Here is a 20,356-nt window from a genome sequence, read left to right as displayed (position 1 = left end):
TGACCAGCAGAGCATACTGAGGAAACTTCCGTGGGCTGCCAGATGGGAAATGGTTTTTCCACAAGGTGCCTCAGGCCACCTTGGCCTCCCAGACAGTCTTGGAGCAGTCTCAGACTGAATGCTGAGCAGGCCTGCGGAGCGCTCAGCTCTCTGCTCAGAGCCTGGGAGCTTGCGGTAAGATACGCCAAGAGCTGGAGACCTTGGGGACTCCCTTGTCTCTGTTCTCTGGGCTGAGAGACAGGTGGTGGTGGGGTGAGTGGGCTTAGAGCTAGATGGTCTGCAATGTGGGATTGGTCTGTTCTTCCCCGGGGACAGCCAAGTAATTTTGAATTTTTTTTCCAGAAAGGAAGACTCTCCCCTTTCCCACCACACCCTGGATTTTGGAGGTTGAAAGGAACTACTTTTGAATCTCCAGGAACTGTTCAGATTCTGGGCTGGCCAGAGCTCTGGGGCGAGAGAAAAATGAGCAGGAGCCTAGGCCCTGCTCCATGGGCCCTTGTCCTTACTGCCAGGCCTGCTTTCCTCTCCCCGTTCCTGCAGCCCCGAGCCCACAGTCAGCAGTTATTGGGCAGCCCCAGCCTTGCACAATACGTCCCCTCTGATTTCCTTCAGCGGGCTCCTGGCTGTGTAACTCCCAGCCAGGCCCCAAACAAACAGGCCAGAAATGTGTTCCAGCTGCAGCCAGTGCACATCTGGGAATGTGTTCACGGAGGTGGTGTGTCTGAATCATCTGCACCCTCCACCTTGCCTGCCCTGTGAGAGGCCACTGTTGTTGGGGCTGGCGCTGCACGGCCTTAATATGTAGCCCCTTTGTGCGAGAGTGTGACCCCCACCAAAGGGTAGCAAAGCATGGCCCCAAGCCCAGGTCTTCAAGTGGTTAATGAGTCACTGAGAGGCTGCTGGGAGTGAGACCAGGCCCCTCCTCATTGGCAAGGGAACACCTCGCTCCTATTTCTCCCTTGTGCCCCATCTCGATGTGGGGCCCTGGCACCTGGACCCATGGTTTGAATCCAAGTCTGCCTCATCTGAACTCAGATTCTGAGCCTCTGCCTCTCCCAAGCTGCCTGGATTCACAACTTGGGCAGGTGTCACCTCCTACAAGACTTCATTCTGTCTACCCTTCCACCATTGACAAGTCAAGAAATAGTTCTGCTCAAGCCATAAGAGGTGACTTAGAAATGTGGAACCTGACAAGCTTTGTTTCTTTGCAGGTCATTGAATCTGAGAAACTTCCCAGGGGACCACGTTCCAGGGACGACCCGACTCTGTGAAGCACCCTCACCCACCTCCTGTCACGTTCCCCATGGGGCCTGGGGGAAAGATGGTGGGGACCAAAGCCTGGGTGTTCTTCTTCCTGGTCCTGGAGTTCACCCCTGTGTTGGGTACAGGCTAAGTATTTGCTATCTCCCAAATCCCCCACTTGCCATAGTGAAGTCATATCTGGTCTGGGACTCAACTATGCATCTGCCTTAAGCCACAGCAATGGCCTTAAGACCTGAGGCTGGTTTATAGACTCACTCATAATTTATACCCTGCTTGTTTTCCCAAAGGATTTGAGATAGTTCCCAATACTAAAACTCACAAAACAGAATCTTTATTTTTGGCGAGAGAGATTGGCCATGAGCTAACATCTGTTGCCAATCTTCCTCTTTTTGCTGAGGAAGATTGGCCCTGAGCTAACATCTGTGCCCATCTTCCTCTATTTTGTATATGGGATGCCGCCACAGCATGGCTTGATGAGTGGTGCATATGCCCTTGCCCAGGATCCGAACCTGAGACCCCTGGGACGCCAAAGTGGAGCACGCGAACTTAATCACTATGCCACCGGGCTGGCCCCCAGAACAGAATCTTTTAAATGAGGAGAGGGATAAGCTGTCATTCAGAGGGAGGAAAAAAAGATAAGAGGGTTATCGCCCCTAAGTGCTAAAGTTAGCTCTGAGCTTCAAGGCAGACAAAGCAAAAGGGAATCACAGGGATCACTGAGTTCTCAGAAGCGGGTTTGGGGTTTCATGAAAATTCTTCTGGTCTAAAGCTCAGTTTCATTTAGAAAGGAAATGAACTTTCATTTAGGATCATTTAGATCCTGCAGCCAAATTTCACAGACACCAAAACCCCTTCTGGTCTCCTTGTCCTCTGACCCCATCCTCTGGAGACACTGAGTTTTCTAATGAACAAGTAGAGAGAATTTGCCTGGTGGACTCCCCGAGGCATCTAAGCATCAGAGCTCCCAGTATTACCCTGTATATTCTCTCCCACCTCCCCTTCCTCTCCTGATTTCTACCCACAAACTCAGGTAAAGCAAAAAATGCTCAAAACCCTCTTTTAAAACTGCACTCACGGCAGGCTTTGTGACCTCAGATACAGGAACAAAGGCTGTCTCAGCCTCTTGCCAAACCCAGTGTGTGCCCACCTCCCGCCTTGCTCTTTCCATCCTGACAGCTGCTGTTTGTGAAGATGATTAACATTCAACCATCTGAGGGGAAATCAGATTAGTTTGATTAAAAGAGCTCCTATCACCCCAATTAAGCAGCATAGAGCATTCTGATTTGGCTCCTCACGTGAGAGTTAATTGCCTTTCAAAGCTTTTGCAGCCCCCTGCTCTCCTCTCTCCTTCCCATTCTGGAGCCCCCAACCCAGCCTCAAGTGGGGTGGGGCTGGAAGCTGCCTGTGGCCCGAGGACCCTGTACCCATCCTTAGGCAGACCCTGCCACCCTGGGGTCAGGAAATAGAGGACCGTTACCCCAATTAGGCCATATGAGACCTCTGGGGAAGGTGGACTCCCAAAGCCAAACTTTGCCAAAGGAAGGGAAATGGATGTCTATTGTCCAGGCATTGAGCTACAAGGAGTTGCTACCACTTATTCAGCAAATACTATGTGCTAGAAATTGTTCTAAGTGGATTTTATGAATGAGCTTATCTAATCCCCACAATCCTCTGTGGCAGAAACTATTATTATCCTCGTTTTATGATGAGGGAATAGGGGCCAGATGAATTAAGTATCTGGCCCCAGGTCACACAGTTGGGAAGTGGCAGAGCCTCTGGAGCTCACGCTCTCCATCCCCCTACACTTCAGACATGTTTATTTGTGTTACCTCATGGAATCCTCATGCCAACTGGACCACCCTGTGAGGTGGGAATTAATATCTCCATTTTGTAGATGAGGAAAATAAGGCTCCATTCTGCCAAGAAGGACAGGCCCAGACCCTAATGTAGGAGCCCCTGCTCACCGGCTGCTCAGCAGCATCTAATGATCATTTCTAGAATAAGAGCAAAAAGAGAACTACCATTTGTTGAGCACGCACTACATGCCAGGTCCCTGCACGCTGAATATGCCCTATGCTGTAGTGATTATTAGTGCAGCCCTATTTTGTGGGGAAATAGATTTAGAGGAATAAAGCTTTTGTGAGGTTGCACAGCCAGTAAGTGGCAGAGTGGAGATTTGAACCTACGTCCAGTGCTTGTGCTCCATCTACCACATCACACTACTTCCTTGCATTTTGAGAGGCTGGTAGCAGGACCAGTTCTGGCCTCTCACTTCTCCTGCTGGCCCTCAGGGAGGCAGACGATGCTCATTCAGTCAGTGAGAAGAGTCCAGCCTGGGAAGAGGACCCTCAGCGTCTTCGCCAAGCCTGCTGACCCCCTGGAGAGTGAGTTGTGGCGGGGGCAGGGAGGGGTCAGCAGTCTTTACTGAGCTTGGGCACAATGTCAGGGTTCCATGGCAACTCTCTTTTACAAGGCCTACATCATTTTATTTGGCCTACATCTCTGTCCAGGCAGACAGTCCTAGTATATAGGACAGTTCAGAATCATGAAGCTGCCTGATATATTCCAGGAATTGCTGGAGCCAGAGCACAGACTGGTAGGGAGAGAGAGGGGAAGATGAGGATGGAGAGATCGCAGGAGCCAGCTCACCAGCACCCTGAATGCCTGGCTAAGGGAGTTAACGCTGGGAGTCTTGTGGGCAAGCCACATGAAGAAAGCTCACCATGACAGTGTTGAGGAGGGGCGGGGATCAGGTCAGGGGGAACCTCGAGGAAGAGAGACCAGGTAGGAAGTTACTGACATGGTACAGCCAGGCTGCTGAGAGCTTTAATGGAGCCCTTGGCAGCGGGGGGTGCAGAAGGGTAAGAGATGGGAGAGGTGCTGGAGAGGGAGATGCAACAGGGCCTGAGACCAGTGTGGGGGTAGGTGAGAGGTATGAGAGATGACTGCCAGGAGTTGAGCAGGAAAGGGGAAGGGGAGCTCACCTGGGGCTCCAGGGCCTAGCTCCTCTTCAGCCTGGCTCTATCTCTCAGTTCCTGGTGAGTGGACAACATGGTTCAACATTGACCACCCAAGTGGGAAGGGTGACTACGAGCGGCTGGATGCTATTCACTTCTACTATGGAGACCGTGTGTGTGCTCGGCCCCTGCGGCTTGAGGCTCGCACTACTGACTGGAGGCCTGCAGGCAGCACTGGCCAGGTGGTCCATGGCAGTCCCCGTGAGGGCTTCTGGTGCCTCAACAGGGAGCAGCGGCCCGGCCAGAACTGCTCCAATTACACCGTGCGCTTCCTCTGCCCGCCAGGTGAGCCTAAACGGCCCCCACCCCCTACCTCCCACCAGCCATAGCACAGGGAGAGGCCAGGACCTGCCTCTGCCACGGGAATGCTGGATATCACACATATACACACGTTTCAACCCCCTAATAATAAGCCACTAGTGTCAAGAGAGCCATAATCTTCCCAAAGGTGTTCTGTGTTTATGGGTGCTCTCCATTGCATCTACTTCATTGAGTACCTGTGGCTTGGTGGTGAAGATCACATCCCTGGCCTATCAGCTGTACTGTGTTCCTCAAGCAAATTTTCTGAAGCTCCTTGAGCCTCAGGTTTCTCACATGTAGAACAGGGGTAATATCAGAAGGGTTTTTATGAAGATTAAATAAGATAATGAATGTAGAGGGCTTAAACCAGGTGAATGCGCACTAAGTGTTGATTTCTGTGATAGTTCCTATGTGCCAGGCACTGTGCTAATTATCTATATTACTCGATCTTTACAACTGGCAGGAGGAATCTCTATTTTGACAAGTCACTCCAGGTTCAGAGAGGTTAGGATACACAGCTGCTAAGTAGCGAGCTGGGATTTAAACCCATGTCTGTTTTTGTGGAGTCCACGAGTTCATGCTCTTTACATCCTCCCTCCCCACCCTGGATAATTACGGAGCCAACTGCAGGCCTGCCCACTTCTTGGGTGGGCACCCTCCCCTTTTAGAATTCCGCCAGCGCACACAGCCTGACCCTGCAGGCCCAGGTGGCAGTGGTGGTCATCTGGGGTGGGAGCTCAGGCTGTGCAAGGTCTCCTGGGCCAGGTCTGAGGCCTAAATTCTTGCACACAGGTGTCAGTCCAGAGGTGAGGAGGGTGGGCAGAAGGGGGCTTGATGTCTGAGTTACTGAGGTCAAAGGCCCTGACTTTACAGGGAGCCCTTCCACAGGAGCACGTGGCTGTTTCCACACTGGTAGAAAGGGAAGATGGTGCTATGCCTGCACATCCTAGGACAGCACATCAAAGTCCCAGGGCCTGGCCAACAAGTCCCTCTCGGGGCCATCCCTAGCCCACATGGTACCTTTGTACAAATGAGAGATACCACTTCCTCAAAACTCTTGACTTCTATCTGTTGGAAAACTCATTGCAGTAAATATAAATATCAATGACATCTATGATGTAAACCCTGTCTCTGTGAGAAAAAACAGCCTCACGTCAGATTTCCTGACAGAGTCCCCTTGAGAGAGAAGTCAGACCATCTGCTGATCATGCTTTGCAGGGTCCCTGCGCCGAGACACAGAGCGCATTTGGAGCCCGTGGTCTCCCTGGAGCAAGTGTTCTGCTCCCTGTGGTCACACCGGCGTCCAGACCCGCACGCGCACCTGCTTGGCGGAGACGGTGTCACTGTGCAGTGAGGCCGCTGAGCAGGGCCGGCACTGCATGGACCAGGCCTGTTCAGGTACTACCCTTGCTCTTGGTACTGGGCAGGGCGTGGGGCTGAGGCTGAAGCAGCCTAGAATAGGTTGGAGGGTCAGACTGAGATGGATTCAGCCATTCATTCAAGTAATAACTGAGCATCTATTATGTGCTCTGATGGGGGATATAGAGGATAATGTGGGAGCACAGAGCAGGGTTAATTATCATAGCTTAGGGGAATAAAGGAAGGCTTCCTAGAGGAGGTGTCCCAAGCTAAGTCTTCAAGGATGAGTAGGAATTAGTCATGAGGGCTGATAAGGAAGGATAACAAAAGCCTAAGGAGGAGGGGAAGCATATGTAAGTCCACAGGCTGGGATGTGGCTGAAGGAGGGCCAGAATCCATATAAGTCCTCCTGATGTGGCCCCTTCTTCCACAGCCTGTGACCTGACCTGCCCCATGGGCCAAGTGAATGCTGACTGTGATGCCTGCATGTGCCAGGACTTCGTGCTGCGTGGGGCTGTCTCCCTCCCTGGGGGTGCCCCAGCCTCAGGGGCCACTGTCTATCTGTTGACAAAAATGCCTAAGCCACTGACCCAGACAGACAGCAGTGGGAGGTTCCGAGTCCCTGGCTTGTGCCCCGATGGCAAAAGCATCCTGAAGATCACAAAGGCCAAGTTTGCCCCCATCGTGCTCACAATGCCCAAGACTAGCTTGAAGGCAGTCACCATTAATGCGGAGTTCAAGAGGGCAGGTACTTAAGTTCTCTGGGTTAGGGCTGGGGAGGAAGGCTGGACTTTTAAATAAAGGGATTACAGTGCTAAGAGCTGGCTTCCCAGCTTGCCCAGAGTAAAACTCAAAATCCTTACCATGACCCACAAGGCCCAATATCATTTGGCACCCTCATTACTTCTCTGCTCTCCTCTCCTGTTACCCTCCCCTCTGACAGCCCCCAATGAATCCCTCTATTCCAGCCACAATGGCCTCCTATCTGTTCCTCAAACACACAGGCACACTCCTGCCTCAGGGCCTTTGTACTTGCTATATACTCTGCTTGGAGTGTTCTTCCCCCAGATATTGGCATGGTTTGCTCCCTCAAATGTATGAGTTCTTCCCTGGCCACCTTATCTGACGTAGTCAATTACAATACAGTGTGAGGCTTGGAGGTCTTAGAGAGAGAGGCTGGGGGAATTCAGAAATGGTACAGAATGGCCAGAAAATTCTGATGGAGGCAGCAGAACAGACATATCGCACTGTTCAAAGTAGTCAGCTCTGTCCCAGTGGCAGGGCTTGGGAATCTTGGCCGGCACAATGTCTCCTTAGTTCTCCATTGCCCCACCCAGACATTGCTTGAGAGGCCGTGGAGCAGTTTCCAGGCTGAAGGGGTGGAGGGGATGCACTTCATTCTGGACCAGTTCCCTTATTGGGACCATTAGAGAGGGGCTGGGGGCAGGATGTGAAGTCTTACAATTTTAGCACATGTCAAAGGACCTGAGGGCAAAAGGCTCTGAAGAATCTGTCACAAAGAAAAACCCAAAACACCATTTCTCATCTTCTGTCCCAGAGACTCCATACATTGTGATGAACCCCAATACAAAAGCACGGAGAGCTGGGCAGAGTGTGGCTTTGTGCTGTAAGGCCACGGGGAAGCCCAGTCCAGACAAGTACTTCTGGTGAGTATTCTGCCAGCTGCCTTGCCCAAGTCTTCTCCTGGAGACTAGAGTTTTCTTGCATTGAGTCTGGACTTATTAATCATAACAATAACCCACAGAATAAAGTTATAAGTAAGGCCCTGGTGCAGATCCCGGAAGTTGGCACTTACCAGTGGGGACCAGCAGGGTTGAGGCCACCTAGACAACCAGCAAGCCCTGTCTTTGCCCTCTCAAAGCTGGGGTCCCCACAGAGCAGCTCTGGTCTCGGGGTCCTGACTTGCATATCCTCAGGACACAGAACGAGGTTTTTCATCCCCTGCTTCCCCTGACAAAGGCAAACAAGGTCAGAGTCCCAGGCGGCTGTGAGTCCTTTACCCTTCACAGACATTTTACGGCCATTATCTTGTTTGACCCTCCCAACAATTCTGTGAAGTCAGCTAGGAATTATTGCTCCCATTTTATAGGCCAGGAAGCTGAGCTCAGAGAGGTGAGATGATTTGTCCAAGGATCCATAGCCAGTTAGTGGTGGAGCTGAGACTCAGAATCAAGTCCCTTGACTCCCAGGCCAGTCAGTACTCTCAGATGAGCTGAGTCAAAGGTGGTGTTGGCATCTGCAGGGACCCATGCACCATCTGTCTCCCTGGCTGCTTGCCCCTGGCACTAGTCCCCAAGGATACTTGCCCTCCCGCTGCCCCCTCAGACTGTGCCTCTCTATCCCTTGCAGGTACCACAATGGCACGCTGCTGGATCCCTCTCTCTACAAGCACGAGAGCAAGCTGGTGCTGAGGAACGTGCAGCGGGAACAGGCTGGGGAGTACTTCTGCAAGGCCCAGAGTGATGCTGGGGCTGTGAAGTCCAAAGTCGCCCAGCTGACTGTCATAGGTAAGCCTGTCAGGGTCCCTGGAGGACCCCTGCCACTGTTGGGGAACACCCCACTGGGTAAAACTGAGCAGTAAAAACTTGGGCTTTTCTGTGCTGAACATAGTGTTATGCCCTCCGGGACACAAAGATGGCATAGACCCCAAACCTACCTCACAGAGCTGCCACTCCAGAAGGGTGAAGGAATGTAAATAAGAGACAAATAAGTAAAGATAGAGAAATGTAGCTAGAACAGGCGATAAGGGGCCATGGACTCTATAGATGAGAGACAGAGACCTCCCACCTGTCCCAGGTGGTAGTGACCACGGATGGCTGCTTGAGGGAGCAGCATTTCAGTGGGGCTTAAATAGTGGTTCTCAGCCTTGGCAGCCCATTGGGGTCACCTGTTGAGTTTTTTAAAAATATTGATGCCGTGGTCTTACCCCAGAGAGTTTGATTTCATTGGTTTGGGATATGGCCTGGGCATGTACAATTTAAAAGCTCCCTCAGGTGATTCTAATTTGCAAGCAACGTTGTGAACCCCTGCTCTTAAAGAATGGCCAGGGACTGTGTATATGGAGGTCGGGCGTTCCAGATCAAGGCACCAGCAGTGAGCAAAGGTATAGAAGAGGGAAAACTAAGGGGGCTTTACAAGAAAGGGTGACCTGATTAGAGCTGGCTCCAAGAAGTGAGCTGGAGGGAGAGAGACTCGAGGCCAAGGCTAATCAGGAACCTGTACTTTGAAAGTGAGGGAGAAGCAGGATATCTTAGTAATTGGCCTAAACAAAACCAAACAAAAGGCAGAGGAGAGAAAATTTATTGGAAGGATTCTGGAATATTTCACAGACTCCAAGAATGTTGAGCAACAGACCTCAGGACAGACAGGACACAGGGCACTTGGAGCCCTGTCAGCAGTGGTTCCCAACCATAATACCAACACGCCCTGTTTGTCACAGTTATTTTTAATACTTTAAATTTTAAAAATATTTTTACTATTCTGAAGTTAAATTTATAGATAAGAACTTAATTACATACAATTTCCAAATATATATGCACATGGCCCTCACTATAACACAAAGGAGAAACCTTAAAAAATCATTTTAATACAAAATAGTATGTATTTCAATATGTAAATGTTTTGGCATAATGGTACAAGAATGCCAACCAAGAAGTCAGACATGCACTGCAATCCAGTCACCATGAATGTGACAGCTACAAATGCTGATGGATAAGGGGTATCATTTTGTGGTTTACATTCCTTGGGTAATCTTGTTGTAGGTACATGGTTTTTCTGAGATAAGGAACAATTCTTGGTATTGTCCCAAGCTAAACAAAGTACAATCTTAGCTTGATTGTAGTTGCATTCTTAAAAAATTCATTGTATGTTCAAAGACATGTAAAAAATACTAGGCTCTGATAATTTTCAACAGGTTTTCCACCTACGTGAATAGCTATTGGGACATGTGAAAGTCATACAGGTTGCAGAAAAATTCTTTATGCAGACCAGTGTCAGGCATCGCAACACACAGAGCAGCAATGCCCCCTGCCCACTATATGCTGGTAGCACTTTCAATTTTGGTGGTAACTCAAAACACCCTCACAAATTTTCAAGATTCCACCAATGAAAACCACTACTCTAGTGGTCTCAGCAACCAACTCTGTTTCCCCATGTATTAAATGGGTTTAGTAATAGCTGTTCTATCTCCCTCAGAGGAGTTCTGTGAGAATTGGGATCATGGATACGCAAGTACTTTGAAAACCATAAACCACTGCAGAGAGGTGAGGTTGAGGGGCCCTTTGTGTAGGATGTGAACTTACATTTAATATCCACACCATTTCCCTCCACAGCCCCTGATGAGACTCCTTGCAACCCAACCCCTGAGAGCTACCTTATCCGGCTGCCCCATGATTGCTTCCAGAATGCCACCAACTCCTTCTACTATGATGTGGGCCATTGCCCTGTCAAGACCTGTGCAGGGCAGCAGGATAATGGGGTCAGGTGCCGGGATGCTGTGGAGAACTGCTGCGGCATCTCCAAAACAGAAGAGAGGGAGATCCAGTGCAGTGGGTACACGCTGCCCACCAAGGTGGCCACAAAGTGCAGCTGCCAGCGGTGTACAGAGACCCGGAGTATCGTGCGGGGCCGTGTCAGCGCCGCTGACAATGGGGAACCCATGCGCTTTGGCCATGTGTACATGGGAGGCAACCGTGTGAGCATGACTGGCTACAAGGGCACTTTCACCCTCAATGTCCCCCAGGACACTGAGAGGCTGGTGCTCACATTTGTGGATAGGCTGCAGAAGTTCGTCAACACCACCAAAGTGCTGCCCTTCAACAAGAAGGGAAGTGCAGTGTTCCATGAGATCAAGATGCTTCGGCGGAAAGAGCCCATCATCTTGGAGGCCATGGAGACCAACATCATCCCCCTGGGGGAGATGGATGGCGAAGACCCTATGGGTGAGCTGGAGATCCCATCCAAGAGTTTCTACAGGCAGAATGGGGAGCCCTACACAGGAAAAGTGAAGGCCAGTGTGACCTTCCTGGATCCCCGCAATATTGCCACAGCCACAGCTGCCCAGAGTGACCTAAACTTCATCAATGATGAAGGAGACACCTTCCCTCTTCGGACATACGGCATGTTTTCTGTGGACTTCACAGATGAGGCCACCTCAGAGTCACTTAATGTTGGCAAGGTGAAGGTCCACCTCGACTCGACGCAAGTCAAGATGCCAGAGCATGTGCCCATGATGAAACTCTGGTCGCTCAACCCAGACACAGGGCTGTGGGAGGAGGAAGATGACTTCAAATTTGAAAGCCAAAGGCGGAACAGAAGGGAAGACAGAACCTTCCTGGTGGGCAACATGGAGATCCGCGAGAGGAGGCTCTTTAACCTGGACGTCCCTGAAAGCAGGAGGTGCTTTATCAAGGTGAGGGCCTACCGGAGTGAGAGGTTCTTGCCCAGTGAGCAGATCCAGGGGGTCGTGGTGTCTGTGATCAACCTGGAGCCCAGGACTGGCTTCTCGTCCAACCCCAGGGCCTGGGGCCGCTTTGACAGTGTCATTACAGGCCCCAATGGGGCCTGTGTGCCTGCCTTCTGCGATGACCAGTCCCCTGATGCCTACTCCGCCTACGTCTTGGCAAGCCTGGCTGGGGAAGAACTAGAAGCAGTGGAGTCTTCTCCTAAATTCAACCCAAATGCAATTGGCGTCCCTCAGCCCTACCTCAACAAGCTCAAGTACCGTCGGACAGACCATGAGGACCCACGGGTTAAGAAGACAGCTTTCCAGATCAGCATGGCCAAGCCAAGGCCCAATTCAGCTGAGGAAAGCAATGGGCCCATCTATGCCCTTGAGAACCTCCAGGCATGTGAGGAGGCACCACCCAGTGCGGCCCACTTCCGTTTCTACCAGATTGAGGGGGATCGGTATGACTACAACACAGTCCCCTTCAATGAAGATGACCCCATGAGCTGGACTGAAGACTACCTGGCATGGTGGCCCAAGCCAATGGAGTTCAGGGCCTGCTACATCAAGGTGAAGATCGTGGGGCCACTGGAGGTGAATGTGCGATCCCGCAACATGGGGGGCACCCACCGGCAGACAGTGGGGAAGCTGTATGGAATCCGGGATGTGAAGAGCACACGGGACAGGGACCAGCCCAATGTCTCATCTGCCTGTTTGGAGTTCAAGTGCAGTGGGATGCTCTATGATCAGGACCGTGTGGACCGTACACTGGTGAAGGTCATCCCCCAGGGCAGCTGCCGTCGAGCTAGTGTAAACTCCATGCTACATGAGTACCTGGTCAACCACCTACCACTGGCAGTCAACAACGACACCAGTGAGTACACCATGCTGGCACCCCTGGATCCACTGGGCCACAACTACGGCATCTACACTGTCACTGACCAGGACCCTCGCACGGCCAAGGAGATTGCACTCGGCCGGTGCTTCGATGGTTCATCTGACGGCTCCTCCAGAGTCATGAAGAGCAACGTTGGAGTGGCCCTCACCTTTAACTGCGTAGAGAGGCAGGTGGGCCGCCAGAGTGCCTTCCAGTACCTCCAAAGCACCCCGGCCCAGCCCGCCGCCACAAGCACTGTCAGAGGAAGAGTGCCTTCAAGGAGGCAGCAGCGGTCAAGTAGGGGTGGCCAGCGCCAGCGCAGAGAGGTGGCCTCTCTGAGGTTCAGCAGCCTCTGAACAACTAAGTCTTGTGGTACTTCTCTTCTCCCCCCACCTCACGTGACAGCCATTGTGAGACTGAAGCATAAATTGTCACTCGGTTAATTTAAGCACATCTGTTCTGGGGCAATTTGCTTGTTTGTTTCTTCATGCCTTTACTGTCTTCGTCCTGTGATACTGATTGGCACGTAGCCCTCAAAATGGCAAAATAAAGCCCCTTTGTTCTGTTTTTTAAAAGAAACACAAGAAATCGGCTATTGGCAAACTCTGTGGCTTTGACCATTCTTCATTTAGTGCCATCAATGGAAACGTCCTTCCTTTTCTTTTTGCCTGATTTTTCCCACCTTCACAATAATGATAATCTGATGTTGAAGATCAAATAACCAACATAAAGCATATTTCTTGACATTGCTCCATAGGACGTAAGTAAGGCCTCCATCACAGTTCATACATGTCAATGGGGGTAAAATAAAGGAATAAACAACAATATTTTTACTTGAAATGTAAATAACATTGATTTCTTTGCTGAATCTGGAACTCTAGTGCACATTCAATGTTAAGCTATTGAACATAGGGTAATCATAGTTTCTCTACCAAGTCTAGAAAGAATGTCTCCTCATACCCACAGCTGCACTAGGTTGCCAGTTATATTAGCATGTTCCCCTTTACATTTGCCTTTGTTCTTGGTGGAAGCCCAGTGTAGCCCAGAGCAGATGTCTATAAATGCACATGTTGTACTTGATTTTGAATCTGCCGTCCTGTCTTTTAACCATTAAAGTGAGCCAGCTGCTCAGAGGAACAGAGGGGACTCTGGAAACTGGTCACAAGGTGGCGTGAGGTGCAGGCCCCCACTAAGTTACAGGGCTGGGTAACTAGGCACACACTCCAGTGGTCAAGTTTGTTTTCTCGGATCATATTTTCCATTCGCAGAGAACAGCAGAGATTCCTGGAGTTGTGAGCATGTTCTGGGCTCCTGAGCAAAGCTAAAAACATGTCCTGGTTTTTTCTTTCTTTCTTTCCAATACTGGGAGCTTATACAATGGCTTGGCCCAGGGTCCGGCAAGCTGTCCAAATGGTCCTTCGGCAACCCCCCACAGCCTGCTGCCTTTTCCAGCTGGGCTGGCTGACCTCACTCAGAAATGATGGGCTTTTTCTTTTTTATTCCAAGCTCTTCTAAAGACTCCCAGCTTTTCCAGACACCAGATCTCTGTTGTGCGTAACAGCCCCTGTCCCTTGAGTAAAACAATTGGTTCAAATGGACAGGGTTTTGTTTTTGGAAAAGGTCTTGGATTTAAAATAGTAAATCAGAGGCCAGCAGATGGTGCCAGAGTGATCTTGGAGGCATCAATAGTCAGGGTGGTGGGATGTGGGGTTGGGTAAGATGCACTGACTGCCCCTCTCCCTACCTTTCCAGAATCTGTCAGGAAAGAGGCCAAGGGGATTGGGGAGGAGAGGGCATCATTTACAATCAGGACAAAGAGCTTTCCTTGATCCCCTGGCGGGCCCAGTGCAGCTTCTTTTGGCCACCTCTGGCCTGGACTGGATTTGTACTTTCGGATCAGCATCTGCCCAGCTCCCAGGGGTTTGGTTCATAATCAATTAGAAATTTCTCTGGCCTGACCACCCCATCCCCATGACCTCTGAGAAAGTGAGCATATGCAGGGCTGGGGCCCAGTGGCCTTGTGATTGCTCCTTGACCCACTTCCAGACTACGCTTCCCAGGAAGCGGCTCTCACTGACGGCTTGGGGGAGCCTAACTGCCCCTGCCGAGGAGTCAGTGTTCAGCTTTCTGCAGCACAGATGACTTACTGCTTCAGGAGCAAGTGTGTGCTGCTTCAACCTGAGCCCCAGTTCCCTTTAAACTTACGCAGAGGGGGCACTGGGACAGGTGAGCCAACTGGGCTCCCACCCCATGCCCTTCACTTTCTGTTCTCCATTGAGGGCCTGAATAAATGGACTGCAGCAGGTGGCAGCTGGTACCTGACTTTTTCTTCACTCACCAAACATTTACTGAGTGCCTACTCTATGCCAAGCCATGTGTGCAAGTAGATAGGCCTTTATTAGTAAATAAAATATACTACACTTAGTTGCACCAGACTTGAAGGGGGTGGTGGTCAGAGGAGGCTTCTTGGAGGAGGTGACATCTAATTTGAGGTCTGAATGATAGCTAGTTGCTGGCTTGCTGAAGGTGTGGCTGTCAGGAGAAGGGGCATAAGCAGAAAGAGCTTGTGCAAAACCAGGGGTGGAGGCTGGGAGGGGATGGCAGATACCTCTCTTTCAGACAAGGAAACACTGTTGAGCTCATGACCCCTAATTTCCAAGCACCTTGTTTCCAAAGACAGTTGTGCCCCCTGCTAACTGCGTGACTTCGGTCAAGTCGGTTACCCCTGGACCTCATTTTCCTCACCTATAAATGAAGGAGTCAGTTGTACACCTAAAACTAATACAATGTTCCATTAATTATATCTCAAAAATAAATAAATAAATAGAGGGTTAAAAAAAAATGAAGTTGGTCTAGGTTAGAATCTAAATCATCTCTAAAGTCCTTTCCATGATTTTCAATGAGGCTAAGAGCACAGTTCCCAGGAAGTCTTTGCTTCACAAAACCGCTGATGATTCACCGGGTGTTCCCTTCCCTTGTGGAGACTGCATGCTGGATGGACAAAACGTTCATTTCAGAAAAGCCCTGGGGTGTCAGTCTCAGCCTGCTGTACAGTGGCTGATCACCCGGTTACTGAGAGTAACTGTACGAGGATGGAAACCAGATGGCAGGGAGGAAGGGCACAGCCAGGAAGATAGAGGGGTCAATCAGGCTGCTTCAGCTTCCAACCAAGGAAGTTTTCCAGGTAGAATGCTCTCTATAGTTTGGAGAGTTCTAGCAGCTCGGTTGATAGAGAAAAAAGTCCCCAAGATGTCAGGACAAGAGCAGAGTCTTGAAAGATTGAGAGGACTTAGACAAGCCAAGTTGGAGGCAGTGCAGGGACAGTGGAGATTCAGGCCAAGAGATTGGCTAGAGCCAAGGAGTAGAGGTAGGTCTGTCCACTGCAAGGCTTTCGGTTACAAGTAAGAGGGGGTGCCAGCAGATCAGGAAGGACTGGAGCCAGGAACTGCAAAGCCATCAGCATCCAGGCCATCACTCTCTCTGGTCGATTCTCTCTCATGCTCAGTGGTTTTTACTCTCTCTTGATCTCTAACTCAGGCTTCCTCTACATGCTCTATTTCTCAAACCGTCTCTCTCTGTTTCTCACTCCTCTTTCTAGGTCCCTCTCTCTGACCAGTCTATTTCTCAGTCTCTCCATTTTACTGTGTGGTCTCCTCTCTCTGCAGGAACCCTTAGTTTTTCTTTACAGATCAACTTTCTCTGCTCCCCTGGGTTCACAGAAGAGGTGGCCGTCTCCTCAAGTCAAAGAAGAGCCCTGTCCTAAGCCCAGATCCCTTGGAGAGAGAATCTGATTGGCTCAGTTTGAATCGGGCTCCACCTCTAATCCAATCAACTGTGGCCACAGTGGGAGGTGGGTCATAAAGGGCAGTCCTATTATACAGTCATGGTTCCTAGGGAGGCGGAGGCAATTCTCTGGAGAAAGGGAATCCTTTGTTGGGGAGACACCCCAAAAGGTGAATACTTCAGAAGGACAGTGAGCAGATCATTGTGGTTTTACCAAGAGTTTAGGGTTTTTCATTTCCTTTTTTGTGTGTATGAGGAAGATTAGCCCTGAGCTAACATCCATGCCAATCCTCCTCTTTTTGCTGAGGACGACTGGCCTTGAGCTAACATCTGTGCCCATCTTCCCCCACTTTATGTGGGACGCCCCCACAGCATGGCCTGACAAGCGGTGCCTCAGTGCGTGCCGGATCTGAACCTGGGCTGCCAGCAGTGGAGCTCACACACTTAACCGCTATGCCACGGGGCCGCCGGCGGTTTTTCATTTCCAAACATCAGAGGATTTTAAATACATCCAATGAGATCTGTGTGGTACCTATTCTTTGAAATCTATTGAGTCTTACTTCATGACCTAGTACTTAGTCAGTTTTTGTAGTTTCCATGTGCAATTGAAAAAAAAAAGTGTATTCTCTAAACATTGGGTGCAGGGCTCCCATTAACTCAAACTTGTTGTTCAGTTCAGGACCATTAACTCAAATTTGTTAATTGTTCAGTTCAGGACCATTAACTCAAACTTGCTAATTGGTCAGTTCAGTTAATAAGGAATGTGTTGAAATCATCCACTCGATGATGCATTTGTCAAGTTCTCTCTGTAATTCCTCAATTTTGGCTTTATGTATATTAAGGCTATTTTAATGGATGCCTATTATGAATTTTCATGTCTTCTTGTGAGTTGAATCTTCTATTGTTATGTAGTTATGTTCTTTTTTCTGAAGCTTTTTTGTCTTAAAGCCTATTTTGTCTAATAATATAGCTCCCAACTTTCTTTTGGTTAGTATTTGCTCAGTATATCTTTTTACTTTTAACTTTATGTGTCTTTTTAAAGATGTGTTTCTTGTAAACACAGATGTGTTTTTTGTAAATAGCATTATAGCTGGATTTTAGTTTATTTTATCCACTCTAACAATGTCTTTTAATTAGAGAGTCTAGGAAATACATATGGTGATTACAGTTATATTTAGTCTTGTTTTTACCATCTTACCAGGTGGGTTTTTTTTTTTTTTTTTTTGGTGAGGAAGATCAACCCTGAGCCAACATCTACTGCCAATCCTCCTCCTTTTTCTCCCCAAAGCCCCAGTAGATAGTTGTATGTTATAGTTGCACAGCCTTCTAGTTGCTGTATGTGGGACGCGGCCTCAGCATGGCGGAGAAGCCGTGCGTCGTGCACACCTAGGATCCGAACCTGGGCCGCCAGTAGCAGAGCGCACGCACCCAACCACTAAGCCACGAGGCTGGCCCTACCTGGTGGGTTTTTTAAAATCACTCTTTTTCTCTTTTATTGTCAGCTTTCACATTGAGTAATATTTTTCTTATTCCAGTTTTTTTTTCTTATATTGATTTGGAAGTTTTATACTTTTTCTACTCTTTTAGTGCTTTTCTCTTGAAATTTTATTATATGCACTGATTTTAACAAAATCAAAGTTACATGGTAACTTCACCCCTCAATCAATATTTTAGTTCTTTTTGTGTCCCTCAAAATAAACATTTTATTATTTTAGACAATGTTTATTTAGATTTATTTACATGTTTATAACCTCAGACCTTACTTTTAGGGTCATTTTTCTTCTTTCTGAAGAATATCTTTTAGAAATTATTTTAGTGAAGGTCTGTTGTTGGTAGAACTATCAGGTTTTTTAAATTGAAATATAATTCACATACCATAAAATTCACCATTTTAAAGTGTACAATTTAATGGCTTTTAGTATATTCACAAAGTTGTAAAAACTACCATCTCTTTCTAATTCCAGAACATTTTCATCCCAGGAAGAAACCCCACACCCATTAGTAGACACTCCCTATCCCTTCTCCCCCAAGCCTCTGGCAACTACTTTGTCTTTATGGATTAGCTTATTCTGGACATTTCATATAAATGCAATCATACAACATGTGGTCTTTTATGTCTGGCTTCTTTCACTTAGCATAAAGTTTTCAAGGTTCATCCCTATTGTAACATGTCTCGACATTCTTTTACTTATGGCTGAATAGTATTCCATTGTATGGACATACCACATTTTATCCATTAATCAGTTGAGGAACATTTGAGTTGTGTCCACTTTTAGCCTATTTCAAATAATGCTGGTAGGAACATTCATGTACAAGTTTTTGTATGAACATATCTTTTCAATTCTCTTTGCTAGGCCATGTAGTAACTTTATGTTTAACTTTTAAGGAACTGCCAAATAGTTTTCTACAGCAGCTGCCCCATTTTATTTATTTATTTATTTATTTTGTGAGGAGGACTAGCCCTGAGCTAACATCCGATGCCAATCCTCCCCTTTTTTCTTGAGGAAGACTGGCCCTGGGCTAACATCCGTGCCCATCTTCCTCTACTTTATATGGGACGCCACCACAGCATGGCTTAACAAGTGGTGTGTCAGTGCACGCCCAGGATCTGAACCTGCGAACCCCTGGCCGCCGCAGTGGAGCGCACACACTTAACCGCTGTGCCACCGGCGGCCCCAGCTGCCCCATTTTACATTCTCACCAGCACTGTATGAGGGTTCTAATGTCTCCTTGCCAACATTTGGTGTTTTCTGTCTTTTTAAGTTATAGCGAGTATTAAGTGGTATCTCATTGTGGTTTTGTTTTGTATTTCCCTAATGGCTAGGAATGTTGAGCATCTTTTTATATACTTATTGGTCATTTGTATCTCTTCTTTGGAGAAATGTCTATTCAAATATCATCTTAGTCTGTTCTGGCTGCTATAACAAAATTACCAAAGACCAGGTAGCTTATAAACAAAACAAATGTATTTCTCACAGTTCTGGAGGCTGGGAAGTCCAAGATAGGTGTAGAGAGATTTGGTGTCTGGTGAAAGTCTGCTTCCTGGTTCGTAGATATGTGGTGGAAAGGGAAAGGGAGCTCTCTGGGGCCTCTTTTATAAGGGCACCAATCCCACTCCTGAGGGCTCTGCTCTCACGACCTGATCACCTCCCAAAGGCCACACCTTCTAATACCGTCACATTGGGGATTAGGTTTCAACATATGAACTTTAGGGGGACACAAACATTCAGTTTGTAGCACCCATTTTAAAAATTGGGTTGTCTTTTTACTGTTAACTTGTAAGAGTTCTTTATATATTCTGAATTCTAGATGCTTATCAATAATTGATTTGCAAATATTTTTTTTCCATTCTATGGGCTGTCTTTTCACTTTCTTGATAGTGTCCTTTGAAGCACAAAAGTTTTTAATTTTGATGAAGTCTAATTTATTTATTTATTTATTTTTGGTTGCTTATGCTTTTGGTGTTATATCTAAGAACCTGTTGCCTAATCTGTCATGAGCTTATACCTATATTTTCTTCTAAGAGTTTTATAATTTTAGCATTTACATTTAGGTTTTTGATTCATTTTGAGTTAATTTATGTATATGTATATAGGTAGGGATCCAACTTCATTTGTATGTAGATATCCAGGTGACCCAGCACCATCTGGTGAAAAGATTCTTCTTTCCCATTGAATGGGCTTGGTGCACTTGTTGAAAATCAATTGACTGTGAGTGAGAGTTTATTTCTGGACTCTCAATTCTGCTCTATTGCTCTGTATGTCTATTCTTATGACAGTACCCCTCTGTCTTGATTACTGTAGCTTTGTAGTAAGTTTTGAAATCAGGAATTCTGAGTCCTCTAACTTTGTTCTATCAGTTTTTATTATCTGAAAATGTCTTTATTCTGTCCTAACACTTGAAGATAGCTTTGCTACTACACAAATACTAATTCAATTTATTTATATAATTTTAACAATTATATTTTTCATCCTCAAAAAGTTTTTGTTGTCGTTATTCTTTTTCAAAACTAGCTGGTCACTTTTGATAGCCTCCAATTGCTTGCTCATTTTAAAAACAATTCCTGAGTTTATTTTTGATTCTTTAAAACATATACATGATAAATTTTCATTCTATGCAGTAACATAAGAATTGGCATGCATGTTCTTGGCGAGTTTTCTTACTTTTTGTAAGCCCAACAATGCAATAAAAAGTGTGTTTCATCCAAGAGGATCTAATAGTGAGTCCTGCAGGGTATAGTGCAGTGGTTAAATGCATGACTCTGGAACCAGACTATCTAGTTGGTTCTTT

The 20,356-nt window shown here is 47.7% G+C and overlaps 1 protein-coding gene across 1 annotated transcript; it reads left to right on the top strand.

The window, feature by feature from the left end:
* Positions 1-1,303: 1,303 nt before the first annotated feature.
* CILP (cartilage intermediate layer protein) lies at positions 1,304-12,639 on the top strand. The gene is made up of 8 exons (XM_004421699.3): positions 1,304-1,382; positions 3,555-3,647; positions 4,296-4,565; positions 5,799-5,978; positions 6,373-6,687; positions 7,498-7,606; positions 8,310-8,467; positions 10,292-12,639. Exons 1-8 carry the CDS (start codon positions 1,304-1,306, stop codon positions 12,637-12,639), a joined length of 3,552 nt encoding a protein of 1,183 aa, XP_004421756.2.
* The last annotated feature ends 7,717 nt before the right edge of the window (positions 12,640-20,356 follow it).

Source organism: Ceratotherium simum, chromosome 3 (assembly GCF_057802395.1).
Source record: "Ceratotherium simum simum isolate JZ-2026a chromosome 3, ASM5780239v1, whole genome shotgun sequence".
In the NCBI taxonomy this organism is placed as follows: Eukaryota; Metazoa; Chordata; class Mammalia; order Perissodactyla; family Rhinocerotidae; genus Ceratotherium; species Ceratotherium simum.
The sequence above is the reverse complement of the archived record's forward strand: the minus strand, read 5'-3'. Positions and strand labels throughout refer to the sequence as shown.